General features: G+C 46.4%; 1 protein-coding gene across 1 annotated transcript in view; it reads right to left on the bottom strand.

The window, feature by feature from the left end:
- Positions 1-21930, bottom strand: part of PRKAR2A (protein kinase cAMP-dependent type II regulatory subunit alpha) — a 136277-nt gene that overhangs the window by 23422 nt on the left and 90925 nt on the right. Inside the window, exons 5-6 of the mRNA XM_082265192.1 lie at positions 13215-13321; positions 6011-6164 (exon numbers count right to left, since the gene is read on the bottom strand). Of these exons, the coding sequence (XP_082121318.1) occupies positions 6011-6164; positions 13215-13321 (261 nt within the window). The remainder of the gene's footprint in view (positions 1-6010; positions 6165-13214; positions 13322-21930) is intronic.

Here is a 21930-nt window from a genome sequence, read left to right as displayed (position 1 = left end):
CACAACCACTTTGCAAAAGTGTGCACCGACGACCAGGTGGCCGCCTTGCAAACCTGCGTCACTGATGCTTGATGATGGAAAGCCCCGGAGACACTAAGCACCCTAGTAGGAGTGCTCCTAAACAGGGAAAGGATGAACCTGACCCCTGATGCAATAGGCCTGAACTACCATCTGATCCAACTGAAAATGGTCACAGAAGAAGCAGAAAAAGCCTTTGTGAGGTGCGCGTCCGTGAGCACAAATAGAGTGACTTCCTAAAAGACTCAATAGCTGCCAGGTACACCCTAATTGCCCGGACCACATCCAAGGCATGCAAGGCAATTTCTCTCAGATGTCAGAGACCCCTTAAGAAGTAATGACGGACAGAGGCAACTTACCACCTTATCCTAGTGAATCACCATAGGGTGAACGAGAGGATAATGCCATTAGATCCGATACCCTGCATGCATAGGTGATATCCACCAAGGTGGTCACCTTCTGGGGCAGCGTAAGCAGGGAAACCTCACGAATATTTTCAAAGAGAAGCTTCAGTAGAGCTGAAAGCAACACATTAAGAAGATTCCAGGGTGTCAACAGAGCCCGCACTGAAGGAACCAATGTCAGACACCCTGAAGAAGAGGTACGTACCAGGGAGTGTGTGGCCAAAGGTCATTGGAAAAAGATCGCCAAAACCCGATACATGGCCCTTGATGATACGCAAGGCCAAATTCTGTTCAACCCCCCCCCCCCCCCCCGTTGAAGGAAGTTTAAGATCCGATCCACCGAGAAGAAGTGAGGATGAACCCCAAGAGACTCATACCACGCAATGTACGTCTTCCACGTACGTTGGTAGATCTTCCTACAGGTAGATTTCCTAGCCTTTAACAGCGTAGGAATCATTGATTCAAACAAACCTCCATCCTTCAGCACCTGGCGTTCAGCCAATCCGTTCAAGCCAGCGACTGTAAAGCAGGATGGAAGATTGGCCCTTGGGACAGCAGATCCTCCCTGAGAGGAAGTCCCCAAAGAGCATCGACGACCAGCTGTACCAGATTGGCATACCAAGACTTGAAAGGCCAGTCTGGAGCCACTAGTATGACCAGAATCACTTCTGCATGAATCCTGCACAGGAGTCGTGGCAGAAGTTTGAGAGGGCTGGAACAAATCAGTCAGCCCACCTTAGAGTGCCCGCTACTTAACAAGCCGCTAGGACACTTCTTGTGCCCCCTTGGTGATTGACAGGCCACAGCCGTAGCATTGTCCGAATGAATTTGTACCAGACACCCCTGAAGACGTTTGTCCAATGAGGCAGTCTGATCGCTCGGAGTTCCAGTACACCAAATGGCAGTCTGGACTCTGCCAGAGTCCAGCCCCCCTGAGCACATCTGTGCTGAGGACGCCTCCCCACCCAGACAAGCCGGTTTCCGTGGACACAACCATCCAGTACAGGGGGAGAAGGATATTCCCTGTGGAAGAGTCAGAGAGCGAAGTCACCTCTAGAGACCGTGGATCCATTTCACCAGAAACTCTTTAGCAGAGATCTTGTGTGGAACTGTGCAAACAGACCACCTCGAGGGTGGACACTATAAGGCCCAGCACGCGCATGCAAGTCCGGAGGGATGACCGTCTGCTGAACAACAGAAGCTGAATTGCCTCCTGCAATGTCTGGAAGAAACACTATGGCTGAGGCAGAGTCCAGAGAGAGCCAGATAGGCCAGGCCAGTTTTTGTGGACAGAACCAAAGCAGACTCCTGAATGTTCAAGATCTAGCTGAACTTCCTCAGTTTGCATAGTAATCTCTGTATTCTATCAGAGCAGTCAGAGACTCTGCTCGCAGAAGATCATCCAGGTACCTCCGTACTGCGATCCCCCGCTGACTCAGACAATGTCAGCACTGGGGCCAACACTCCTGTGAAGACCCGAGGTGAGACCAAAGGTCAGCGCCTCAAACTGATAATGCTCCTCGTGCACAGCATAACGGAGGAAGCACTGGTGACCAGCACATATTAGAATGTGCAGGTAGGCGTCCTTGATGTCGATCGAAGCGAGAATATATCCTCCTGATGTGGGGACTTCACTACCATGTGAATGAACTCCATGCAAATCTTCTGTACTCGCACAAAGCAGTTTAGGGCATTGAGGACCAGAATTGGACATACCTTGCCTTCCTTCCTGGGGACTGTAAAGAGGTTTGAGTAAAAAAACCTTGAAAATGTTCCCGAAGTCAGAACAGCAACAATCAACCCTTAAACAAGTCTTGCACTGCCCCAAAGAGACCCCGTAAGCGATCTGGAGACAAGTGCAGGTTGGAAGGGAAAAAACGTTTCCGGAGGACAAGACCGAACTCCATCTCAAAGCCTGACGAATAACTTTGTAAACACACTTGTCCTGTATCAGGGAGGTCCATGGATCCGGAAACCAGCAAAGACATATGACAGATATGGGTGAGGGCGCCCCTTTATGCAGAGCCAGACTTGTCAGCAGGTCTGGAAGAGCCCGCTCGTGGCTTGGCTGCCCAGGTCCTCTTCGAACCTCCGGTGGAGGCCCTGACTATTGATCCCTTGTCTCGAGATCCTGAGAGACGAAGAGGCCGCATAGGAGCCAAGGAGAATGGCCCACGTCTACGATGGGGTTCCTTGCCCTTGGTAGCTTGAGGAAGAGGAGTACTCTCCCCCCCCCCCCCCCCCGTGAGACCCTTAACGATCTCATCCAAAGAAGCTCCAAACAGGCGATCCTCTACAAGAGGGAGATCTTAGAAGTCTAGTCTGCAGACCAGCATTTCAGCCAGACAATACAGCGAAGGACCATTGCCGATGCAGAGAGCCTAGAAATCAAAGGAGCTGCATCCAAAGAGGCCCCTCTTATTAGCTGGAACTGTAAAGGTCGGGGACTCCTGAATTTGGATGAAGGCAACTCAATTTGACCTAGAAACCGGCGAGTCCACTACAGGTGGGACCGTCCACCTTTTACGCAGTAAACCCTCATAAGGATATCACAAACAAAAAATGCCTAGCAACCACTGTGTTTTGGACAACCCCACTGTTTTGTGACAATGTTGTCAAGATAAGCGGAAAGAGGAACACCCTTTGCCGCTTTGGGGGGCCTGTGGGTGGCAAAAGGAAGCGGTGCCTCCAACGCGGTGTTAGCCACAACCTCCAGTTTTAAAGTTTCACACAATAACACAAACAGTGCATCCACCTGCGCCCTATTTAAGCGTGGCTATAGGAGCAGAGCAATCATCCGCACTGAGCACTCAGGGTGAGTGGACGCAGACCCAGTAGGGTCGCTATATACTGAGCTCACCCGAAAACAATCTGGGGAGCCCGCCAACTGCGATCCCGCAAAGGGGATGCCGGTCAAGGGTCCACAAATCGACCACCTTTTGGACCCTGCAAAAAACAAGGGGGGGGGGGGGGGGAGTCACCAACTGAGCCCTCCATAGAGGACATAACCCCCTTCAAAGGGGGCTGCCCACTGTGACGCGGAGGCAGGGTACCCTCGCTAAAACAAGACAGGTGCCCCACCCGATAATGGGGGCAAGACTCATTAAAAATGAAGCACTCCCACAACGCCACCCGGTCCAAGGGAGGTGCCAAGCTGACCATATGGCCCAGCAGGCCACAAGCCACGGCCTAAAAATGTTGTCAAGGCCAAGCCGCAATTGCACGGATCCTAAGAGTGGGGGCTTCAGCTACACGCACTAGGGCCGCCCGACTCGGCTGCATGACCTAGTAAGCCGCAGACTGGGGCCTAAATTTTTTTAGAGGGCCAGGACGCGAGCCCCAGGGGAGCCGACCACCCAGGAGCAGTTAGGGGAAGGACGATGCCCAAACGGAAAGCAGTGGCTTCAGCCATGCTCACTGGGGCCGCCTCACGCAATTTCCGAGTATTAGGCCGCAAAGCCGCGGCCTAAATTTTTGGCCAGATCTGGCCGCGTGAAGCCCGCGGCTGCTAAACTATCCGCTCCCCCAGCCCAACAACCGCTGCAGGGAGCCCAGAGGACATTCCCTGCCCTAGTCACCAACCCCCAGGATGGCAGGGAACCCTGCTCAACCCCCTGTGGCGCACCAGGGAAACCCAGTCAGCAGCAACTCCTACCATCCCTCCTAAGAGCATATGGCAACAGCCAGCTCATAACCTCACCCAGGGAGGAGGGGGGCAAAAGACCAAAATTTTAGGAGGGGCTTTAGGGAAGGGAGGGGAACCCGGGGGTCTGACTATGCCAGGGAGGGGCCCGCATCCACTCCGAAACCCTCCAGCAGTAGTGGGGGGGGGGGGGGGGGGACAGCTACTTACCACACCAGGAACAGGATCAGCACTGCTCCGGACAGGGCACCACTCCATCGTAATGTGGGTGCTGTTGGCCAGGAGGAACGCTGAGACTCAGGCCGAAGCCAGTTCGTAGGCATCCTCATGAGATGTTTAACTCGCAGGCCAGCCTCCGTCCAGTGGGGCTATGTGGTGGCCAACCTAGAGCAGAGCTGCGGTCTGAACTTAATTTTAGTGCTCACAGGAACAAAATAATGAAAAATTCCAATTAAAAAAATGCCAAGACCAGAGATCCCAGCAAGGAACTAGGTCCTTACTCCTGACTAGGCAGATAAAAACTGAGCACCAATAGCTGGAAGTGGGAGTATACCCCCTGGGACTGTCCCATAGGTTTAGTCAAGTTTTTTTTCCGGCCTAGTGTCCTACTCTTGTAGAAGGCAGCATAACCCATTGGTTAAGAAGAATCAGGAGCTGTGTCCGTCAATGAACGAAAGAGAAATTAAATTCTGCAGACTAAGACTGGGACGCAATTAAAGTTCATGTGCATGTAAAGGCAGGTGCCCCAATAATTTTGGTAATAGTGTGTTATCAAGATCCAGTAATCCAATGTGAGTGAACAACGCTTAACAACCAGGTGCACACCCCACTCACAAGCCCCTTGGCAGCTGGTAAGATCTGAGATGGTAATCTGGCTGCACTTTATGGAAGTATCCCACTAGGATGGATGGGTACTGTGATATGTGATTCAGGAGAGAGAGTTACCACATAACCAAGGCAGTCCACATCAAGCTCTGTATGGGATGATATAAGCAAAGGAGGAACTCCTAGTGAAGTAGTTTAGAAATGTCAGCATTTAATAAAAGGTAAAACTACTTACAATAAACAGGAGTAAAATTGCATTAAACAAGGTAAAACACGTTCTGCACCATGGCAGGTGTGTTGAGGTCATCGCTGTAGCTCCATCTGATGCGTCTAGTCCAACAGAATGTCATATGTAATGACAGTGACACATATCTACTCATGAACTTTTTGCCCTGAGCACTTTCTCTTCGATGGATTTTCTACTGACTTTTTTTTACATTCGCACATATTGTCCCTTGATTGGATCATATTTTGGAGGTGAAGAACAGCTAGGAGTCCCTATCGCAACATCCTAGCAAGAAGGCAGGAGAGGACATCTTCGGGAGGCATGTAAACGGCCAACACCAGTAGCAAGGGTATTATCCAACTTTGGTCAAAGCTGCACAGTTTGTGTTTATTCTACAGCCACCCTTTACCTGTATAGGCAGCTTTTTTGGTAAAAGGTGAACCATGCCTTTAAAGCTAAACGTCACTCTCTCCACCCGCTTTCTATCACTGCACTCCTACACTCCTTTTCCCACAATTGATTTAGCATCATTAGGAGGCCAACTGTCTTTTCTTGGTTCTTGCAGCTGGCCCTCTGATATGTCACGTGTATCATCAGGATGCCGGTAGCAGGAACCTATGAGACAGCAACTCCAGGATGATGTAGTAAAGAAGATGGCAGCAGGAGTCGGACAATGCTCAGTTAGCTGGATATGTATGCATTATGAGGATAACCCAGCAAACAAGGAAAAAGAAAAGAACATGTAGGGGGTGGGTGAAGTTCCCTCTTTAAACTAAAGAGCATTTTCTATTTCTGCGTAGAGTTTACTTCTAAGCTGGTGTAGATGGTTGCATTGAATAAAAACATCCTTCTGTGTTGTAATTGAACAATTGGTGACCATTATAATCTACTCACCAACCCCCAAAGTGCTCCTTCTGTTGTGGCTACGATGGTCGCAGCCCTTGGAGTGTTGTACATCAAGGCGAGCTCTCCAAAACTGCCGTGATTATCGTACGCGCCCACGCAGCGAGACTGTCCATCTTTAGCTACGAAAATGTCATACAACCCACTGAAAGAAAATTAAACAGGCGGGTGTTTACTAGCGACATTTTAAAATGTACGTGCACTTTAATGCCAACACACACACATAGCACAACACATTTTTTCATTATCAGCAGAGATCCAAGTAAGCAGTAAAAGATCAAATGACAATCAGGAGACTTTAAAAATGCACTACACCTTCTTAGGCCTCATGCACACTGGGCATTATAAAAACGTCAGCAGAGCTAGCTGTAGAAAGCTGTAGCATTCATTTTTCTGCATTTTTGTAGTAGCGTTTTTCAGCTGTATCGTTTTTTTCGCAAAACTTTACTCTAGGGCTGAACGATAGTCGATGTGATATCGACTATCGTTCTGCATGCATGGGCGATATTCATATCGCCGAAGACACGATATTCAGGCATTAGGCAGGGAGAAGTCGGGACTCGGGGGAGGAGGACGACTCACAGTGATTACATCCGTCCCACACTTCCCTCCCAGCTCTGCCTCTAGTATCCAGCCGACCATTACTCCGCCCTGCTCCGCCCATTGTCTCTCCTGGCTGCATCGGGGGCGGGATCAGGCTGTAATGTTTTGTAAAAAGATTCAATGGAGAGACAATGGGCGGAGCAGGGCAGAGTAATGGTCGGCTGTTGACTAAGAGGCAGAGCTGGGAGGGCTGGAGTACGGGGCGGATTGCATGGCAACAGAGAGGCTACAGTGCTTGCAGCAGGAGAGGAGGGAGAGACGTCCGGAGCATGGCGGAGGAGCACCGCGGGACAAAGGCTGCTACCGACACTTCACTCAGCCCGTTTACTCTACACTCCGGCTCTGACACAAGGCTCGGGCTGTCTGGGCGGGAGAAGTTCTATGAGTGTGGCAGATCCCCTGGCAGAAAGCTGAGCTCTGATAACTGATCCCTCCTCCGGAGACTGTCTGGGAGAAATATCGCGATATATATAGTTAAAAACGAAATATCGCAATATACTTTTTTCCCCAATATCGTGCAGCCCTACTTTACTCCCACAAAAGCTTATGGCTCAAAAACGCTGATAAAAGCCAAATAACAGCATTTTTCTGTGTTTTTAAGCTTTTTACATAGTAGTTGAGGTTGAATAAAGACAATAGTCCATCCAGTTCAACCTGTGTAGGTGTGTTTAGTATTAGAGTTAAAGCGTTTTTACAGCTGAAAAACTCGCCAGTTCTGGGGGGGGGTTTTTCCAGCCAGAAAACGCCCCTGCCAAAAACCGCTGATAACAGCCTGTGTGTGCATGGACCCATTGAATAACATACTGGGGAGTTTATTGGCTGCAGAAAAAAAAAGTGTCTGGAGCCAATAACAGCAGCTGTAAAAACGTGAAGTGTGCATGAGGCCTAAACCTCATCACATAAGTAGAGACCACCACAATAAAGACTTGTTCACACGGAAAATTAGATCTTGCTTTAGCTTGGCTATTCAAGAGAGTTAAGGATGCATAGTGAGCACCCACCTTTTAACAAATCTCAACCACTTAATCCTTAGAGAACATCAATGCAAACAGTGCTAAAATGTTTAAATACATAAATGCTTATTGAAGCGTTTGCATTGTTGCAAGCTCAGAGGAATCAGTAGAGCAAAGGGTGTAAAAGTTCAACTAGAGCCAAAATATGTTATTTTGAATTTGATTGGGTTAGAGCACATATGTCAAACACAAGGCCAGCGGGCTGAATCCGGTCCACCAGGCCTTGTCATGTGGCCTTCGCACCCAGTTTTGCAGTCGGAAACGTGGTGGAATTCCATGCCTCCACCTCTCATCCTCCGGCTCCTGCTCCCCGCTGTCACTTGTAAACACAGAAGCCTTCTGTGTTTAGAAAGCACAGCTTTGCTTTCAGCATCTCCCCGATGTATGAGATCCCTGCATGCACCCGCGCCGGGGACTGCATGAAAGAGAGAGAATGATCTCCCTAGAGAGCTGCCTACACAGGGAGGTACTAGAGCCAGTTAAGACAGGAGAAGAAGGTAGAGATGAGAGGAAACTTGGGGGGGGGGTTTATTGTGGTCACACCCAGTGCACCCCAAAACCCCCACACTTTGCATGCAGCGTGCCCCTAAACCCACAAACTCTGTACGTAACGCACTCCTGAACTCTGCACATTGTACCTAGCGCACCCCAGATACAACCGACCCTTTGAGGGCAACCGTACTGCTGATGCGACCCACAATGAAGTCAAGTTTAACACCCCTGGGTTAGAGCCTCAGTTTCAGATTGGGAGCACCTGCAAAATTGAGCAATTTTATTTTATTCTTTTTTTTGCACAAAAAAACTGCCTTCTGCAGACACACACTGGTGCAATTAGAACTCAATGGCAACCTTAAACATCTAGTATTCATGGCCGCTAAAAACATATGGTTTTGGTGCATCGCAACGTTAAAAATCATGTCGACACCTATTTTGCATTTTTTCACATAGGACAGTCCCTTGGAAATAATGGGCTGCCCTAAAACAGGACACACAGGACTGTGCAAAAAAGCACGCATGCTCAGCAGCACCTTCTGCTGTGAACGAGCTCTAAAGGTTTCTATTACAGTCTGTGTTCCTATTGGGATTCCCAGTTTGGAAGAGAGTGATGGGAAAACTCTGCAAGGGAGAGAGACTAAAATGTTTTTAGTGGAATGGGGGGAAGGGTCAGAACTTAATCATTTTATTTACTGCTGTCTGACTTCCTGATTCATTCGAGACCACTCTCCTCATATCCTGTCTTGTCACAGATGGCTGGAGTTAGGCATAGTACACATTGAGTTTTTTTTTTTCTTTTCTTTTTTTCATTTAACCCAGCGGGTTGTGGTGTTAGAAATCTTTGCTTGCTGCATTTTTGGTCAGAAACTCGTTGAAATACACTGAAAACGCAACAAGAACGCATCAATAACGCACGTGTTCCGTTTTTGATGCAGTTTTTGAGTCGCATTACCTATGAAAAACAAACCATAAGCACAGTAAAATCGTGGCAAAAGATCACCACAAAATTTGCGTGCATTTTCGGCACCTTTTTTCTCTTTTTGGCAAAATCCAGATAACACCATTTTTGGCCAATTATGTTTTGGCCGCCGAAATTTCGGTGCATCTCTAGTGCGAGTGTTTTTTTAAAATGAAAAGGCTATATAACTTTTCTTACACACTGCAGCTGTGCAGTCACATAATCCCCCTTTCGAACTTCTTTCTCAATGCATAGCAGCTGGAGAGGCTGTGGTTCCCCCGGTGACGTCAGCCGGCCAGCAGATGAAAGTCACGTGACCGCACAGTTTTGGTGTGGGGAAAGGTATTTAACCTTTTCATTTTAAAAGAACACACACTATAGTTACCAACTGCATAATCTAGAGGGGATACAAGTATTTCTGCTGCATACTGTCGCTGAATAGCAGTGGGAGGGGCGGGAGGAGAGCCGCTCTGATGCTGACAGGCAGAGAGGGAGGGGGGAGAGATTCATAGTAGAGAGCAAGCCGATGGAGGCACGGAACCTGACCACGGTATCATGGCTCAGCAGCCATGATTGCCATGGTCAGTATAGACAGAGGGACACAGGAACAGGCAGGATTAATCAGGTATATTACAACATAGGAAGGGACAGATTACATGGCACAAGCGCTGTGCTATAGATCATGCCTTAACCACTTGCTGACCGCCGCAAGTACATATACTGCGCCGGTCAGCCCCGGCAAAGTGACGTACCAGTACGTCACTACCCTGTCACTCCCTTGTGAGCCAATAGCGGGCGAGCGCGCGCCCGGCTCGTTCCCTAACAAGTCAGTGCGTGTGACCGGCGGACCCGATGTCCGCTAGTCACTCGCGATCGTTCGCCGGGAAGGGAGAAAGGCAGGCGGCTAATGTAAACAAGCCGCCTGTCATTCTCCCCTGTGTAAAAATGGAGATCAGACGGTTATACTATGTAGGACCGTTGATCTCTGTTTTTACACTAGTAGCCATGTCCAATCACAGTTAGAAACACGCCCCTAGGGACACACTTAACCCCTCCCTCTCCAATACAGTTAACCCCTTCCCTGCCAGTGTCATTTTTACAGTAACAGTGCATATGTATAGCACTGATTACTGTAGTAATGTCACTGGTACCCTCAAAAGTGTCAAAAATGTCAGTCAAGGGTCCAATCTGTCCGCCGCAATGTCGCAGTCCCGCAAAAAAAAAAAAAAAAAAACAGATCGCCGCCATGACTTGTTAAAAAATAAAACACCAAAAATGACAAAAATCTTTCCCTTTGTTAGTAAACGCAATAACTTTTGCGCAAACCAATCAAAATACGCTTTTTGCGATTTTTTTTAATAAACATATGTAGCATAAAACAAATTGTCCGAAAATGTTAAAAAATTTAGATTTTTACATTTTTTTTTTGGGGGGGGGGGGGATTTCATATAAAAAAATGTGAAAAATATTGTTATTTTTGCAAAATTGTCGCTTTTTTTTTGTTTATAGCGCATGATCAAAAAAAAATAAAAAAATATCGCACAGGTGATCAAATACCACCAAAAGAAAGCTCTGTTTGTGGGAAAAAAAGGACGTCAAATTTGTTTAGGTACAGCGTCGCACGACTGCGCAATTGTCCGTTAAAGTCACGCAGTAAAAAAAAAAAAAAAAAATCGCAAAAAACCCCCTGGTCAGGAAGGGGGTAAAATCTTCCGGGGCTTAAGTGGTTAAAAGGAACAGGATTTTTTTTTTTCGTCTTTAGGGTACAACCACTAAGATCTATAAAATAAAAAAAAAGGTTGTGCGGATCGGACAGCATTTGTGTCCCTGTACATGAACTCTAACCAGGAAACAAAGAAAAAGATATGATATGGAGTATTTATATAGCAGCATGCATCATAGTAAGGAAGAAAAGAAAAGTGAACAAATTATTCCAAATATTTGCTCATTTTGCATACATCCGGACACATCTGCATTAATAGACACAGTACAAGAAACTGAAGAAATATCGAAGATTAAATAAAGGGGATGGCTGACAGCTTCCTGCACATCCCTGCAGTAAAGAGGTGGGTCTCCACAAAGCAGATGATCATTAATCTCCAGCTGCACAAAGCCTTAAATTACTAGTTTTCCTACAATACAATATAATCATTCACAATCTGCAAGAATGTTGCTGCGCTGAGTGAACTCCAACAAGCAGCTCAGTGCAACAAATGTCGATGCTACTTCCGCAGTGTGGAACTCTTTGGATGAAAACATGCAGATTTTTTATTTTTGCAGAGATTCAATCGATATATAAAAAGGAAGCTTTTTTGTTGGCCAAGCTTAGATAAGATCAAACCAGAAAACACACTCTTCAGAGGCCATACAAGTTACAGAATCCCCCAAAACAATGGACTGAAATAGGACATTCTCCAGATAGCCATCAACTTGACTATATATGGGGCCCAGCAGGAATCAGAACACATACGGTAATGTTACATAGACCAAGGGTGCCCTAGGTGAATACAGCGACTTGATACATGGTCCTCTAACACACCTGCTGTTCAAGTAGATGTGTACTTTATTTTTTTTAACTTACCGAGTTGCTTGAAAATGCAAGTCTAAAGGGATGCTAGATGTGTTCTTTCATAGAATGCTCAGGAACAAAATGACTGATAGAGAAAGCAAAATAGCTGCGAGAGGTGGGTCAATGACTGTATGGATCAGGAGGATAGGGGATTGATCATGAGGATTAAAGTACTGTATTTTCTGGCGTATAAGACTACTTTTGAACCTCAAAAAAATCCCCCAAAAATGGGGGGTCGTCTTATACGCCGAGTATAATATTTCCAAGGTAACCTAAGTATAAGTATTACCGGTAGATGAAAATTAGGGGGGTCGTCTAATACGCCCAGTCGTCTTATACGCCCGGAAAATACGGTAATTCAAAAGGGAAATAAAGGTGGGCTCAAGATGGCTACTACGGCTTCAAAGGGTTATATTGTGGACATGTAAGCTTGCAAGGAATTTAATTTAATCTATTTCAACAATGAATTTAATCTATTTCAACAATTTCACCCACTGTCACAATGTGGGATCGCGGGACTGCAGGGACTGGAGCACAGGTCAAGCACTGATGTTGGACGAGAAGGCCTGGCTCGCAGTCTTCACACTAATTCATCCCAAAGGTGTTCTATCGGATTGAGGTCAGGACTCTGTGCAAGCCAATCAAATTCCTCCACCCCAAACTCGCTCATCCTTTATGGACCTTGCTTTGATGCACTGCTGCGCAATCATGTTGGAACAGGAAGGGGCCGTCGCCAAACTGTTCCCACAAAGTTGGGAGCATGAAATTGTCTAAAAAGTCTTTGTATGTTGACGCCTTCAGAGTTCCCTTCACTGGAACTAAGGGGCCAGGCCCAACCCCTGAAAAACAACCCAACACCATAACGCCCCGCTCCACCAAACGATTTGGACCAGTGCACAAAACAAGGTAAAAATATAAGACATGGAGGAGCGAGTTTGGGGTGAAGGAACTTTAATGGCCTGCACAGAGTCCTGACCTCAATCCGATAGGACACTTTTGGGAAGAATTAGAGCAGAGGCTGCAAGCCAGGCCTTCTCATTCAACATCAGTGCCTGACCTCACAATTGCGCTTCTGGAAGAATAGTCAAACATTCCCATAGACACTCCTAAACCTTGTGGATAGCCTTCCCAGAAGAGTTAAAGCTGTTATAGCTGCAAAGGGTGGGCCAACTCAATATTGAACCCTAAGGACCAAGACTGGGATGCCATTAAAGTTCGTATGTGTGTAAAGCCAGGTGTCCCAATACTTTGACAATATAGTTTATAAGAACTGCTCAAAAGGTACTTCTGCTTTTTTGCAGGGCCACCTCTGACCAGAAGCAGGAAAATTTACATATCAAGCTAAGATCTAAGTAAATCAGCTTAAAAAAAAAAAAAAAAGTAACACTCCTCTTCTGCACTGCTTCTATTTTGCACCTTACCTGAAAATAATCTCACTCCCATCACATTAAAATTAACTGTTTACTGCTTTTTTTTTTTCGCTTATTAAAAATGATAGGTCGCACACGTTCTAAAGAAAAAGTCACACCAGCAAGAGTTATCACAAATTATATTTACCGTTCAACAACATAGAAGTTATCCCCATCATCTCCCTGGTCAATGACATGTTCCTGAGGTTGTACTCTCCGTTCAAACATTGCATCAAGAACCTGAGAGAGCTGTTCCTAAAGAAAACAAAAAAAACATTGTTTTATATTCTTTTTATTTCAATATGTGCATAAAAATTAACATTCCAAATGTCCTTTCAACAAAGGGACAAAACAATATAAAATAAAAAAATTATACAATATCCAAATAATTATCTGTTTACTTAGTATTCATAATCTCTTTATGCCAAGGTATATCCATTTAGCTTAATTGATCGCCGTTGTCCAGGTGTGCCCCAACCCCTTGCTCCATCGCAATCATAGATTTATTTCCTCATCATACTATGTGCATCCCTCTATATCCTCTTGGTTATCTCCTTATATTCAACCATTGGTTAATGTTGATTGACACCAATTATCCCAAATTTTATTATATTTTGTTGAGCATCCTCTATGCATATACAATACTTTTTCAAATGGTAAAATCTGATTTACCGCTCTTATCCAGTTCCTAACAGCAGGGGGCTTCACTTGAATCCACTTAACTGCGATTGTTTTCCTTGCCATAAACAACGTTTCTCTAAGCATTATCTTGTGATATCTAGACCATGTTATTTCATCTAATATACCCAGCAAACAGGTTTCTGGGGTCAAAGGTACAGGCATATTCAGGACAGAGGATAATATTTGAATTATTTCCTGCCAGAATCTTGATATCACTGGACAAAACCACATAATATGTATAAAGTCTGCCCGCCTAGCACTGCATCTCAAACATTTAGGAGATGCAATGCTTTGCATTGCATAAAGTCTACTTGGAGAGAGATATGATTGATGTAGCATATATAATTGTATTAACCTATTGTTTGCTGCTGGCGATACATATAAATGGGATGAACAGGCTTCTTTCCAATCTTCGTCAGTTAAATTGGGAATTATTTACAGAAACATTGTTATACTTCTACTGCCACATGTGTTTATACAAATCCTATCGCTTAGCCCAGGTTCACACTGCTCCAATATTAAAGTCGTGCGACTTCCGATCCTTCTTTGCCCTGTAACTTCAGACTGACGTTTTACACTCTGTGGCAGTGGTCTCCAAACTGCTGCCCTTTACTTGCCTTTATCTGGCCCTTGGGGCATTATTCCTCCTACTGATACCAGACATTCTGCCATCTGACACCATTTCCCTGATGGGGCACTATTCTTCCCTATGATGCCAACAATGGGGCACTATACTTCTCTAGGATACCAACAATGGGGCACTATTCTTCCCTAGGATACCAACAATTGGGCACCATTCTTTCCTAGGATACCAATGATGGGGCACTATTCTTTCCTATGATACCAATGATGGGGTACTATTCTTCCCTATGATACCAATAATAGGGCACGATTATTCCCTCTAACCCCAAATGTGGCAATGTTTACTCCCACTGATGTCAGGAAAAACTGGATTTTTGTACTTACCGTAAAATCCATTTCTCTGACTTAATCTATGGACACAGAGCTCCATAAATCATAAATACTGGGTTATTTTGCCTCCTCCGCTACAGCCATGGGCCGTCCTCCGCTTGGTATATAACCCCCCTTCTGCTCTAGGTAATCCGATTAGACGCAAGCAGTATTAGAACTCCATAGAGGGGTGGGTGCTGTGCCTGTCGAACTCTGGAAGATGGATTTTATGGTAAGTACAAAATTCCAATTTTCTTTCGTTCGACAGACACAGCGCTCCATAAATCATAACCACTGGGACGTCCAAAAGCAGTGCCAAAAAGAAAAAATGGGGAGGTGGGGAAAATAACCCAAGGCTAAACATAAGAGTCCTTAACCAGGACACAGGAGCCTTAACCGGGTCACAGAGGTCCAGCCTGAAAAATAAAAGCACCGACGACCATGTGGCTGCCTTGCAAACTTGCGATATTGATGCCTGATGACGGAATGCCCAAGAAGCACTGAGTGCCCGAGTAGAATGAGCGGTGACAGGGAAAGGTGGAACCTGACCTTTAATGGAATAGGTCTGAGTCACCATCTGTCTGATCCATCTGGAGATGGTAGCCGAAGAGGCCCTTTTCTTGGTCCACCCGTAACCACAAAGAGAGTCTGACCTCTGAAAGGACTCAGTAGCTGCCAGATACACCCAGAACCGCACAAACCACATCCAAGGTATGCCAAGCAAATGGAAGTCAGACAACTTTGGGCAGGAATGATGGACAGGGACGAAGAGCCACTTTATCCCTATGGACCACAAAATAGGGACTGCGACAGGATAATGCTGCCAATACCGATACCCTGCGGGCCAAGGAAATAGCCACCAAGAATGTAATCTTCTGGAACGTAGGCAAGGGAATCTCCCGAATATTCTAAAATGGAGGTTTCTGGAGAACTGAAAGTACTACATTTAAATCCCATGGCGGCAAGAGACCGTTCAGGTGGAGCCACATATCGAACCCCCTGAATTAATGTACAAACTAAAGAGTGTGTGGCTCGGGGTCTCTGAAAAAAGATTGTGAAGGCAGACACCTGGCCCTTGATGGTACTCAGGGCCAACTTCTAACCAACGCCCTGTTGAAGAAAGGTTAAGGTCCGAGCCACAGAAAAGAATTAAAGATGAGCGCCAATCGACAAACCAAGAAATGTACGCTTTCCTTGTTTAATGGTGAATCTTGCTGGAAGACAATTTCCTCGCCTTCACCACAGTAGGGATCACTGATCCAGACAGACCGCTATCCCTCAGTACCTGGCTTCCAATAGCTAAGCCACTAAAACCAGCGACTGTAAAGCAGGATGGTAGATCAGCCCTTGGGACAAGTGGTCTTATCTGAGAGGAAGCCCCCACAGGACGTTTATGGCCACCAGACTAATTGTAAGATCCTCGCCCTTGATTCCTCGCAGGAATTGCAGAAGGAGCCTGAGCCGAGGAAGATACTGGCCTAAACGTGGCCCTTGGACGCCTGCAGCGTCTGCCAGAGGAATCTGTGATCTCGCCACGAACCTCGGTATCCTCCTGTGGAGCTGAACTTGCTTTGCTGTAGGAGCTGCATTGTAGGACTGTGCAAACAGAACTGTCTTGAAGGTGGATACCACCAGACTCAGAACCTGTATGCAAAATGAAAGAGTGAAATATCGGTGTGACAGCAGCTGGTAAATCACAAACTGTGGTTCCTGAAGTTTGTGCAGAGGAAGGACGACCCTGGTCAAAATTAGAATCACACCTAGGTAAATCAATTACCTGGACAGGGATAAGGGGGACCTTAGGTAGTTCGGACATCACCTGAACTTTTGCAGGAATAACTCCGCACAAGGAGACTCCGGGCCTAAAAAAAAAAAAAATTAAAAAAGGACACGCTTTGCCCGTTTCTGGGTACCCCCAAAATAATAATTTTGTGGATCCCCTTGACGCTCATGAAGGAGGGCCACGAGGCTGGAAACCAGTGAAGATGTCCCCCAACCCCAATAATGGTTGAGGGCAGACCATCATGCTGAAGGGGTCTTGTCTGCAGGTACGGAGAAGCATAGGCTTACCAGACCAAGGATGCTTGGAACCTCACGAGGAATATTTGAAACCTTTTATTTCCCTTATTCTCCGTCACAAAAGAACAAGGCTCCTTCCCCTTCCTTGACTATGGCAGGAAGGTACTCTTCCCCCTTTGTGATACCCTTGATGTTATCCAGGGTAGCCCCAAACAGGTGATTGCCTTGAAAGGGCAGATCAATGAGAGCTTTCTTAGAGGCTTGGTCTGCGGACCAATTCTTAAGCCACAGCACACGCTTAATCACCACAGCTGAAAAAGTTTGGACAGCACAGGAGCTGTATCCAAAGCTGCATCACAAATAAACTGCAGCCCATGGACCAACTGGTCCGCTAAATCAACATAAGCAGCAGGGAACTACTTACCCCCAGGGGCCTGGATCAAAAACTTGGCCCATTCAGTTAAGGGTCTGAGACACCATGGCTGAGGCAAAGACCGGCCACAATGTCGAACCAGCCATAGTAAACATGCTGCGAACCACAGCCTCCGCTTTCCTGTCAGCCGGGTCCTTAAAGGACGGGGACTGCTCTACTGGGATTATGGTAGCTTTGTTCAACCTGAAAACTAGAAGGTCCACCACTGGTGGACTAGTACACTTTTTTTAAAAGTGACTCCTCAAAAGAGTAACGTACAGCAAAACGTTTGGGAACCACAAAGGTTTCAATTTTGGTTGTTCCCACTCCTTACAGGAAAACTTGTCAAAATAAAGCACATAAGGAAACACCTTTGGAGTGTAAAAGGACTACATCAGCCGAATCCTACATTTTTAAAGTCTCACGCACTGCAGTGATAAGTGCATCTATCAGCACTTTTTAATTCTCTGCTGCGACCATGGAGGAATCATCCTCACTATCGGATGGATCTGGGGGTGTGATATTAAACCCCCCTGGATGGGCCACGTCCTTGGCCCCATAATGCTCAGAATTAGATGAGGTCGACTGAGCAGGGAAAGGTGGGGGATGCTTCATCCTGGGCCTTTGCCCACACGGCACTTCCACCCGGGACACTAAGGACTGAAGGACTGTCAGTGCAACCATGGAAAGCAGGGTTCTGAGGGACCTGCCACCTCCATGAGGGGGTCAGTGGGGGAGATGTGACCCTGAGGCTTCATAAGGAAAGAAGACCTTGAGATACAAATACGATCTTTTGGCACCACTAAAGGATCCCCCCCCTAAGGCTCAGGGTACCTATCCACAGAGAGAGAGCGATAGATAACAGGGACACCCAAGGACTCACCCTACCGATCGGAGGAGCGCAAACAATTCGAACCCAGCATCACCATGGACGCCAACCCTGTTCATATGTCCCGGGCACAAGAAGAGGAAACTGAGAAAGAGGAAGGGGAAGAAGAGAAGTTTTGGCATCCCCACAAGGCTTCGGTCATCTCCAGCATCTCCCAGACTAAGGGAAAATGGCCCCCCATGACATCGGGCTACACAAACAAAGCCACCAACCGGAGACCAGCAAGACTAAGGGAAAATGGCCATCAGCTAAAGCATGCAGTCAGGAATTTCCCTGTGCCCTCTGCAAGGGGACGCCCTCCTGAAGGTAGGACACAGGTTAACGGAGACTCCACTGGTCTCTGCACTGGGACCCCCCCTGCACTATACCCACACTGCAAACAGTGGGAGCATGCACTTAGGGGTCTCCTATACTGGGACTCCTCCAGTCTACCAGGATAGGACATATCATCCCAGGGCCCTTAAAGAGTGGCAATAATGGGGGGAGACGCCAGGGTTCTACGCTGCATCCTCTGCCCTGGGACCCACACCAGACTCCAGATCCAGACAGAGGGGAAAGACAGTGGGTGAAGCCCAGCTCACTGAGGGATTTTTAGGGATGGGAGGAGGGAACCTGCAGGCAGGTCCGACCGTCCCTGGAGGTTACCTGCATCCACCCCAAAGAACCCACCAAAAGGGGAGAGGGGGGGCTGTACTTACCCTTCCATGGTGCGGGAAATGTTCCAGACAGAATCCTCGCCACCGAAGTAGGGGAGCTGATGGCCAAGGGACCGCTGCGAGACAGACTCAAACCCGGTCGTATGCGACCCTGCGAGACGTTTAACTCACGGGCCAGCCTCTGTCCATTAGGTTAGGTTGCGGCCGACCTAGCGCGTAGCTGCGGTCTGCACGCACCCGCTGCCTGGGCTGGGGGGGGGGGGGGACCACTGGATCTAGATTGCCCAGTCCGACAGTTTATTGTAAATTTCCAGAGAGAAAAGAAAAAAAAAAAGATGTAAGGAAGGAGAAAAAAATTGCAAGGACCAGAGATCCCAGCCAGGAGCCTAGGTCCTTACTCCTAACTAGACAGATTAAAAACTAATTACCTATCAGAAAAGGGGGCTATATACCAGCTGAGGATGACCCATGGGCGTAGCCAGGTGTTTTTTATTCTGCCTAGTCCTACTCCTGGTAGGAGGCAATATAACCCAGTGGTTATGATTTATGGAGCGCTGTTTCTGCCGATGTACAAGAAATTTCTACTCCCGCAGGTCACAGTCTGGCCCCCCTAAAGTCGGAAGGACAATAAACTGGCCCTTTTGTTTAAAAAGTTGGAGACCCCTGCTATATGGCATTGAGGTCATTTCAAAGTTGGACCAAAGTAGTGCAGGAACCTTTTCTAAAGTCGGAGAGACTTGTCAGATGAGTTAAGACGGCCCCCTCATAGGGAAACATTTAATAGGACGTCATGCGACTTGTGCTCACAAGTCGGATCCCACGTCACACCTGTGTGAACCAGGCTACATTCACAAAGATGTCTAAATTACATAGTTTAGCTGCATTTAGGAGACTTTACTAAAAGCAGATGGACTCAAACAATGCAAGGTAATCATTTTATTCATACATAACGATCATCAACAATTAGTAGCAGACATTTTGACTGCATTTGGCAAAAGGAAAGTGTGGCACCCTGTGTCGCCTCTCTGCAACTAAACACGCATTGGGTTTAGCTGGAAATAGCTGCAGTGTGTTTATTAGCAGAAAATTACACACTTCCCATTTACTTCCCGAAATGTTGGTTGTACTTCTCATACATCCTCATGTCGGTATTCATTCTTTACAGGTGCTCTTTTTTCATTCCAGAGAAAACAACAGTCTGCTGTGTTTACAACAGCAGACCGTCGTTCTTTCTCCATGGGGAGCAATCGCGGGTGCCTGGCGGCAATCAAGGCTGCCTGCCCCATGGAACGTCTTCCCGGCTGCCTAATGGGGTACCTATACGTTGGCTCACGCAGCCAAGCCAGCCTGCCGCAGTATATAATCATTTTTTCCCATGATCTTTTGCTATTTAAAAAGGTAAAAGTAAACATTTGGGATCTTTTTGACCCCAGATCTCTTCATAAAGAGGACCTGTCATCCTTATTTCAATCACAAGGGATGTTTACCTTCTTTGTAATAGGAATAAAAGTGATCCACAAAAAAATAAGAATTTAAAAACTAAAAGTGACAGTGTAAAAATAAAAAATTAAGCGCCACAATGAGAATTTTGCTCCTGAATCTGTCAGATAGGGCTGGTGATGCTTTGGAAAGAAACCCCTCTTCTCTGTATATTAGCATACCAGACAACCCATTTGACAGCTGGAAGTCATTTGATATTTGGGGGAAAGCAAAGGTTCCAAGTAAAAAGTCAATTGATCAGCCACACTGGAAAAAACAAAAAAAAAACAAAACAAAAAACACAAATTTAATTTCTACTTAAAACTGTATTAAAACAAAAAAAAAAAAAAGTAATATACTGCAGCTTACCAATCAATCATTCAATGTAATGGCTGCATTCATTTTCTTTAGGCTTTTCCCCGGTTTTCACCTGGTGATCTAGCAGTAACACACCACCTACATTAGAGCGCCCCCAAACTGGATGATGGAGCAACCAGTAACTACACTCAGGATTAAGAAGCAACAGAGACACCTTTAGACAGAATAATTTTCAGTTTGGGAGGTGAGGGGAGTGTTAGATGATATAGTAGCCCATTTAGACAAATTAACGATAAGCTCAAATTAATACTTTAGAAGCAGTTACAGTAAACAGTTTTTTTCCTTTTCCACAAAGGGAATATATGAAAAAAGCACCCATGTCAGTGTTAAATAGGTGGTCTCATCCATCTAACTGCTACATCTGCAGGACATCTTGTTCTTCTGATAACAGATTTAGTGACAGGATCACGAGGTGAAAACAGAAGAAAGCCTAAATAAAACAAATGCAGCCATCACACTTAGTCCCCGTTCACACTGGGGCGACCAGTGAGGCGACCTGGTCGCCTCACAGGTCGCCTTCCATAGGTAAGCTGCGGACCCGTTCTAATAGGAGCAACACAAGTCGCTCCGACTTAGAAAAGGGGTTCGGAGCTTCTTTGGGGCGACCCGGAGCGACCGTCATAGACTTCAATGTTATGAAGTCCGTGCCGGCAGCTCCGAGGTCGCGGCGCGCTGCTCGCACTGCGACCTCGGAGGTTGCCCCTGGAAGTCGGATCGCCCCAGTGTGAACGGGGCCTTATTAAAGACAAGCTTCAATATAATAAATATTTTCTTTTTGGTTTAATACCACTTTAAAGTGGTTGTAAAGGTTAAAAGGTTTTTTTTTTTTTTTACCTTGAAGCTCCCCCCCTTAGCCCCCCTAATACTAACCTGAGCCCGATCGCGATCCAGCGATGTGCACAAGACCCGAGATGCAGCAGGAGCCCCTGGCTTGCTATGGGGGCACTCGGCACTGGGGGACAGGGGCCCGAGTGCCAGCAAGGGACCCAACAAGAAGGATCAGGGCTGCTCTGTGCAAAACCACTGCACAAAACAGGTAAGTATGACATGTTTGTAAAGGAAAAAATGTTACAAATATTAAAAAAAAAAAAAAAAAAAAATCACTTTAAGCATAACTCAGCTTTTGTGCTAAATTATTCTTGCACCTGTTTCTTTCAACACCTTTAAGCTACATACTTTAGTGGCAATTTATGCCATATTGCTAAAACATCTTCGTAAATTAAAGAAAAAGATTTGACCAACAAGAAAGGCAATCAAGCAGGCTTTAATACCACAGCAATGTGGAAACAGCTGCAAGCCAAGACCACTAAATTCTAGCCATGGAAATCATACTGAATTCCAGTTAGCAGGAGTAAATGCATTTAAGGGCTCAAGTACACAGACATACACCAGGGCTTGA

This window comes from Pelophylax lessonae, assembly GCF_965119305.1.
Source record: "Pelophylax lessonae genome assembly, chromosome: 8".
NCBI lineage: Eukaryota > Metazoa > Chordata > Amphibia > Anura > Ranidae > Pelophylax > Pelophylax lessonae.
The sequence above is the reverse complement of the archived record's forward strand: the minus strand, read 5'-3'. Positions and strand labels throughout refer to the sequence as shown.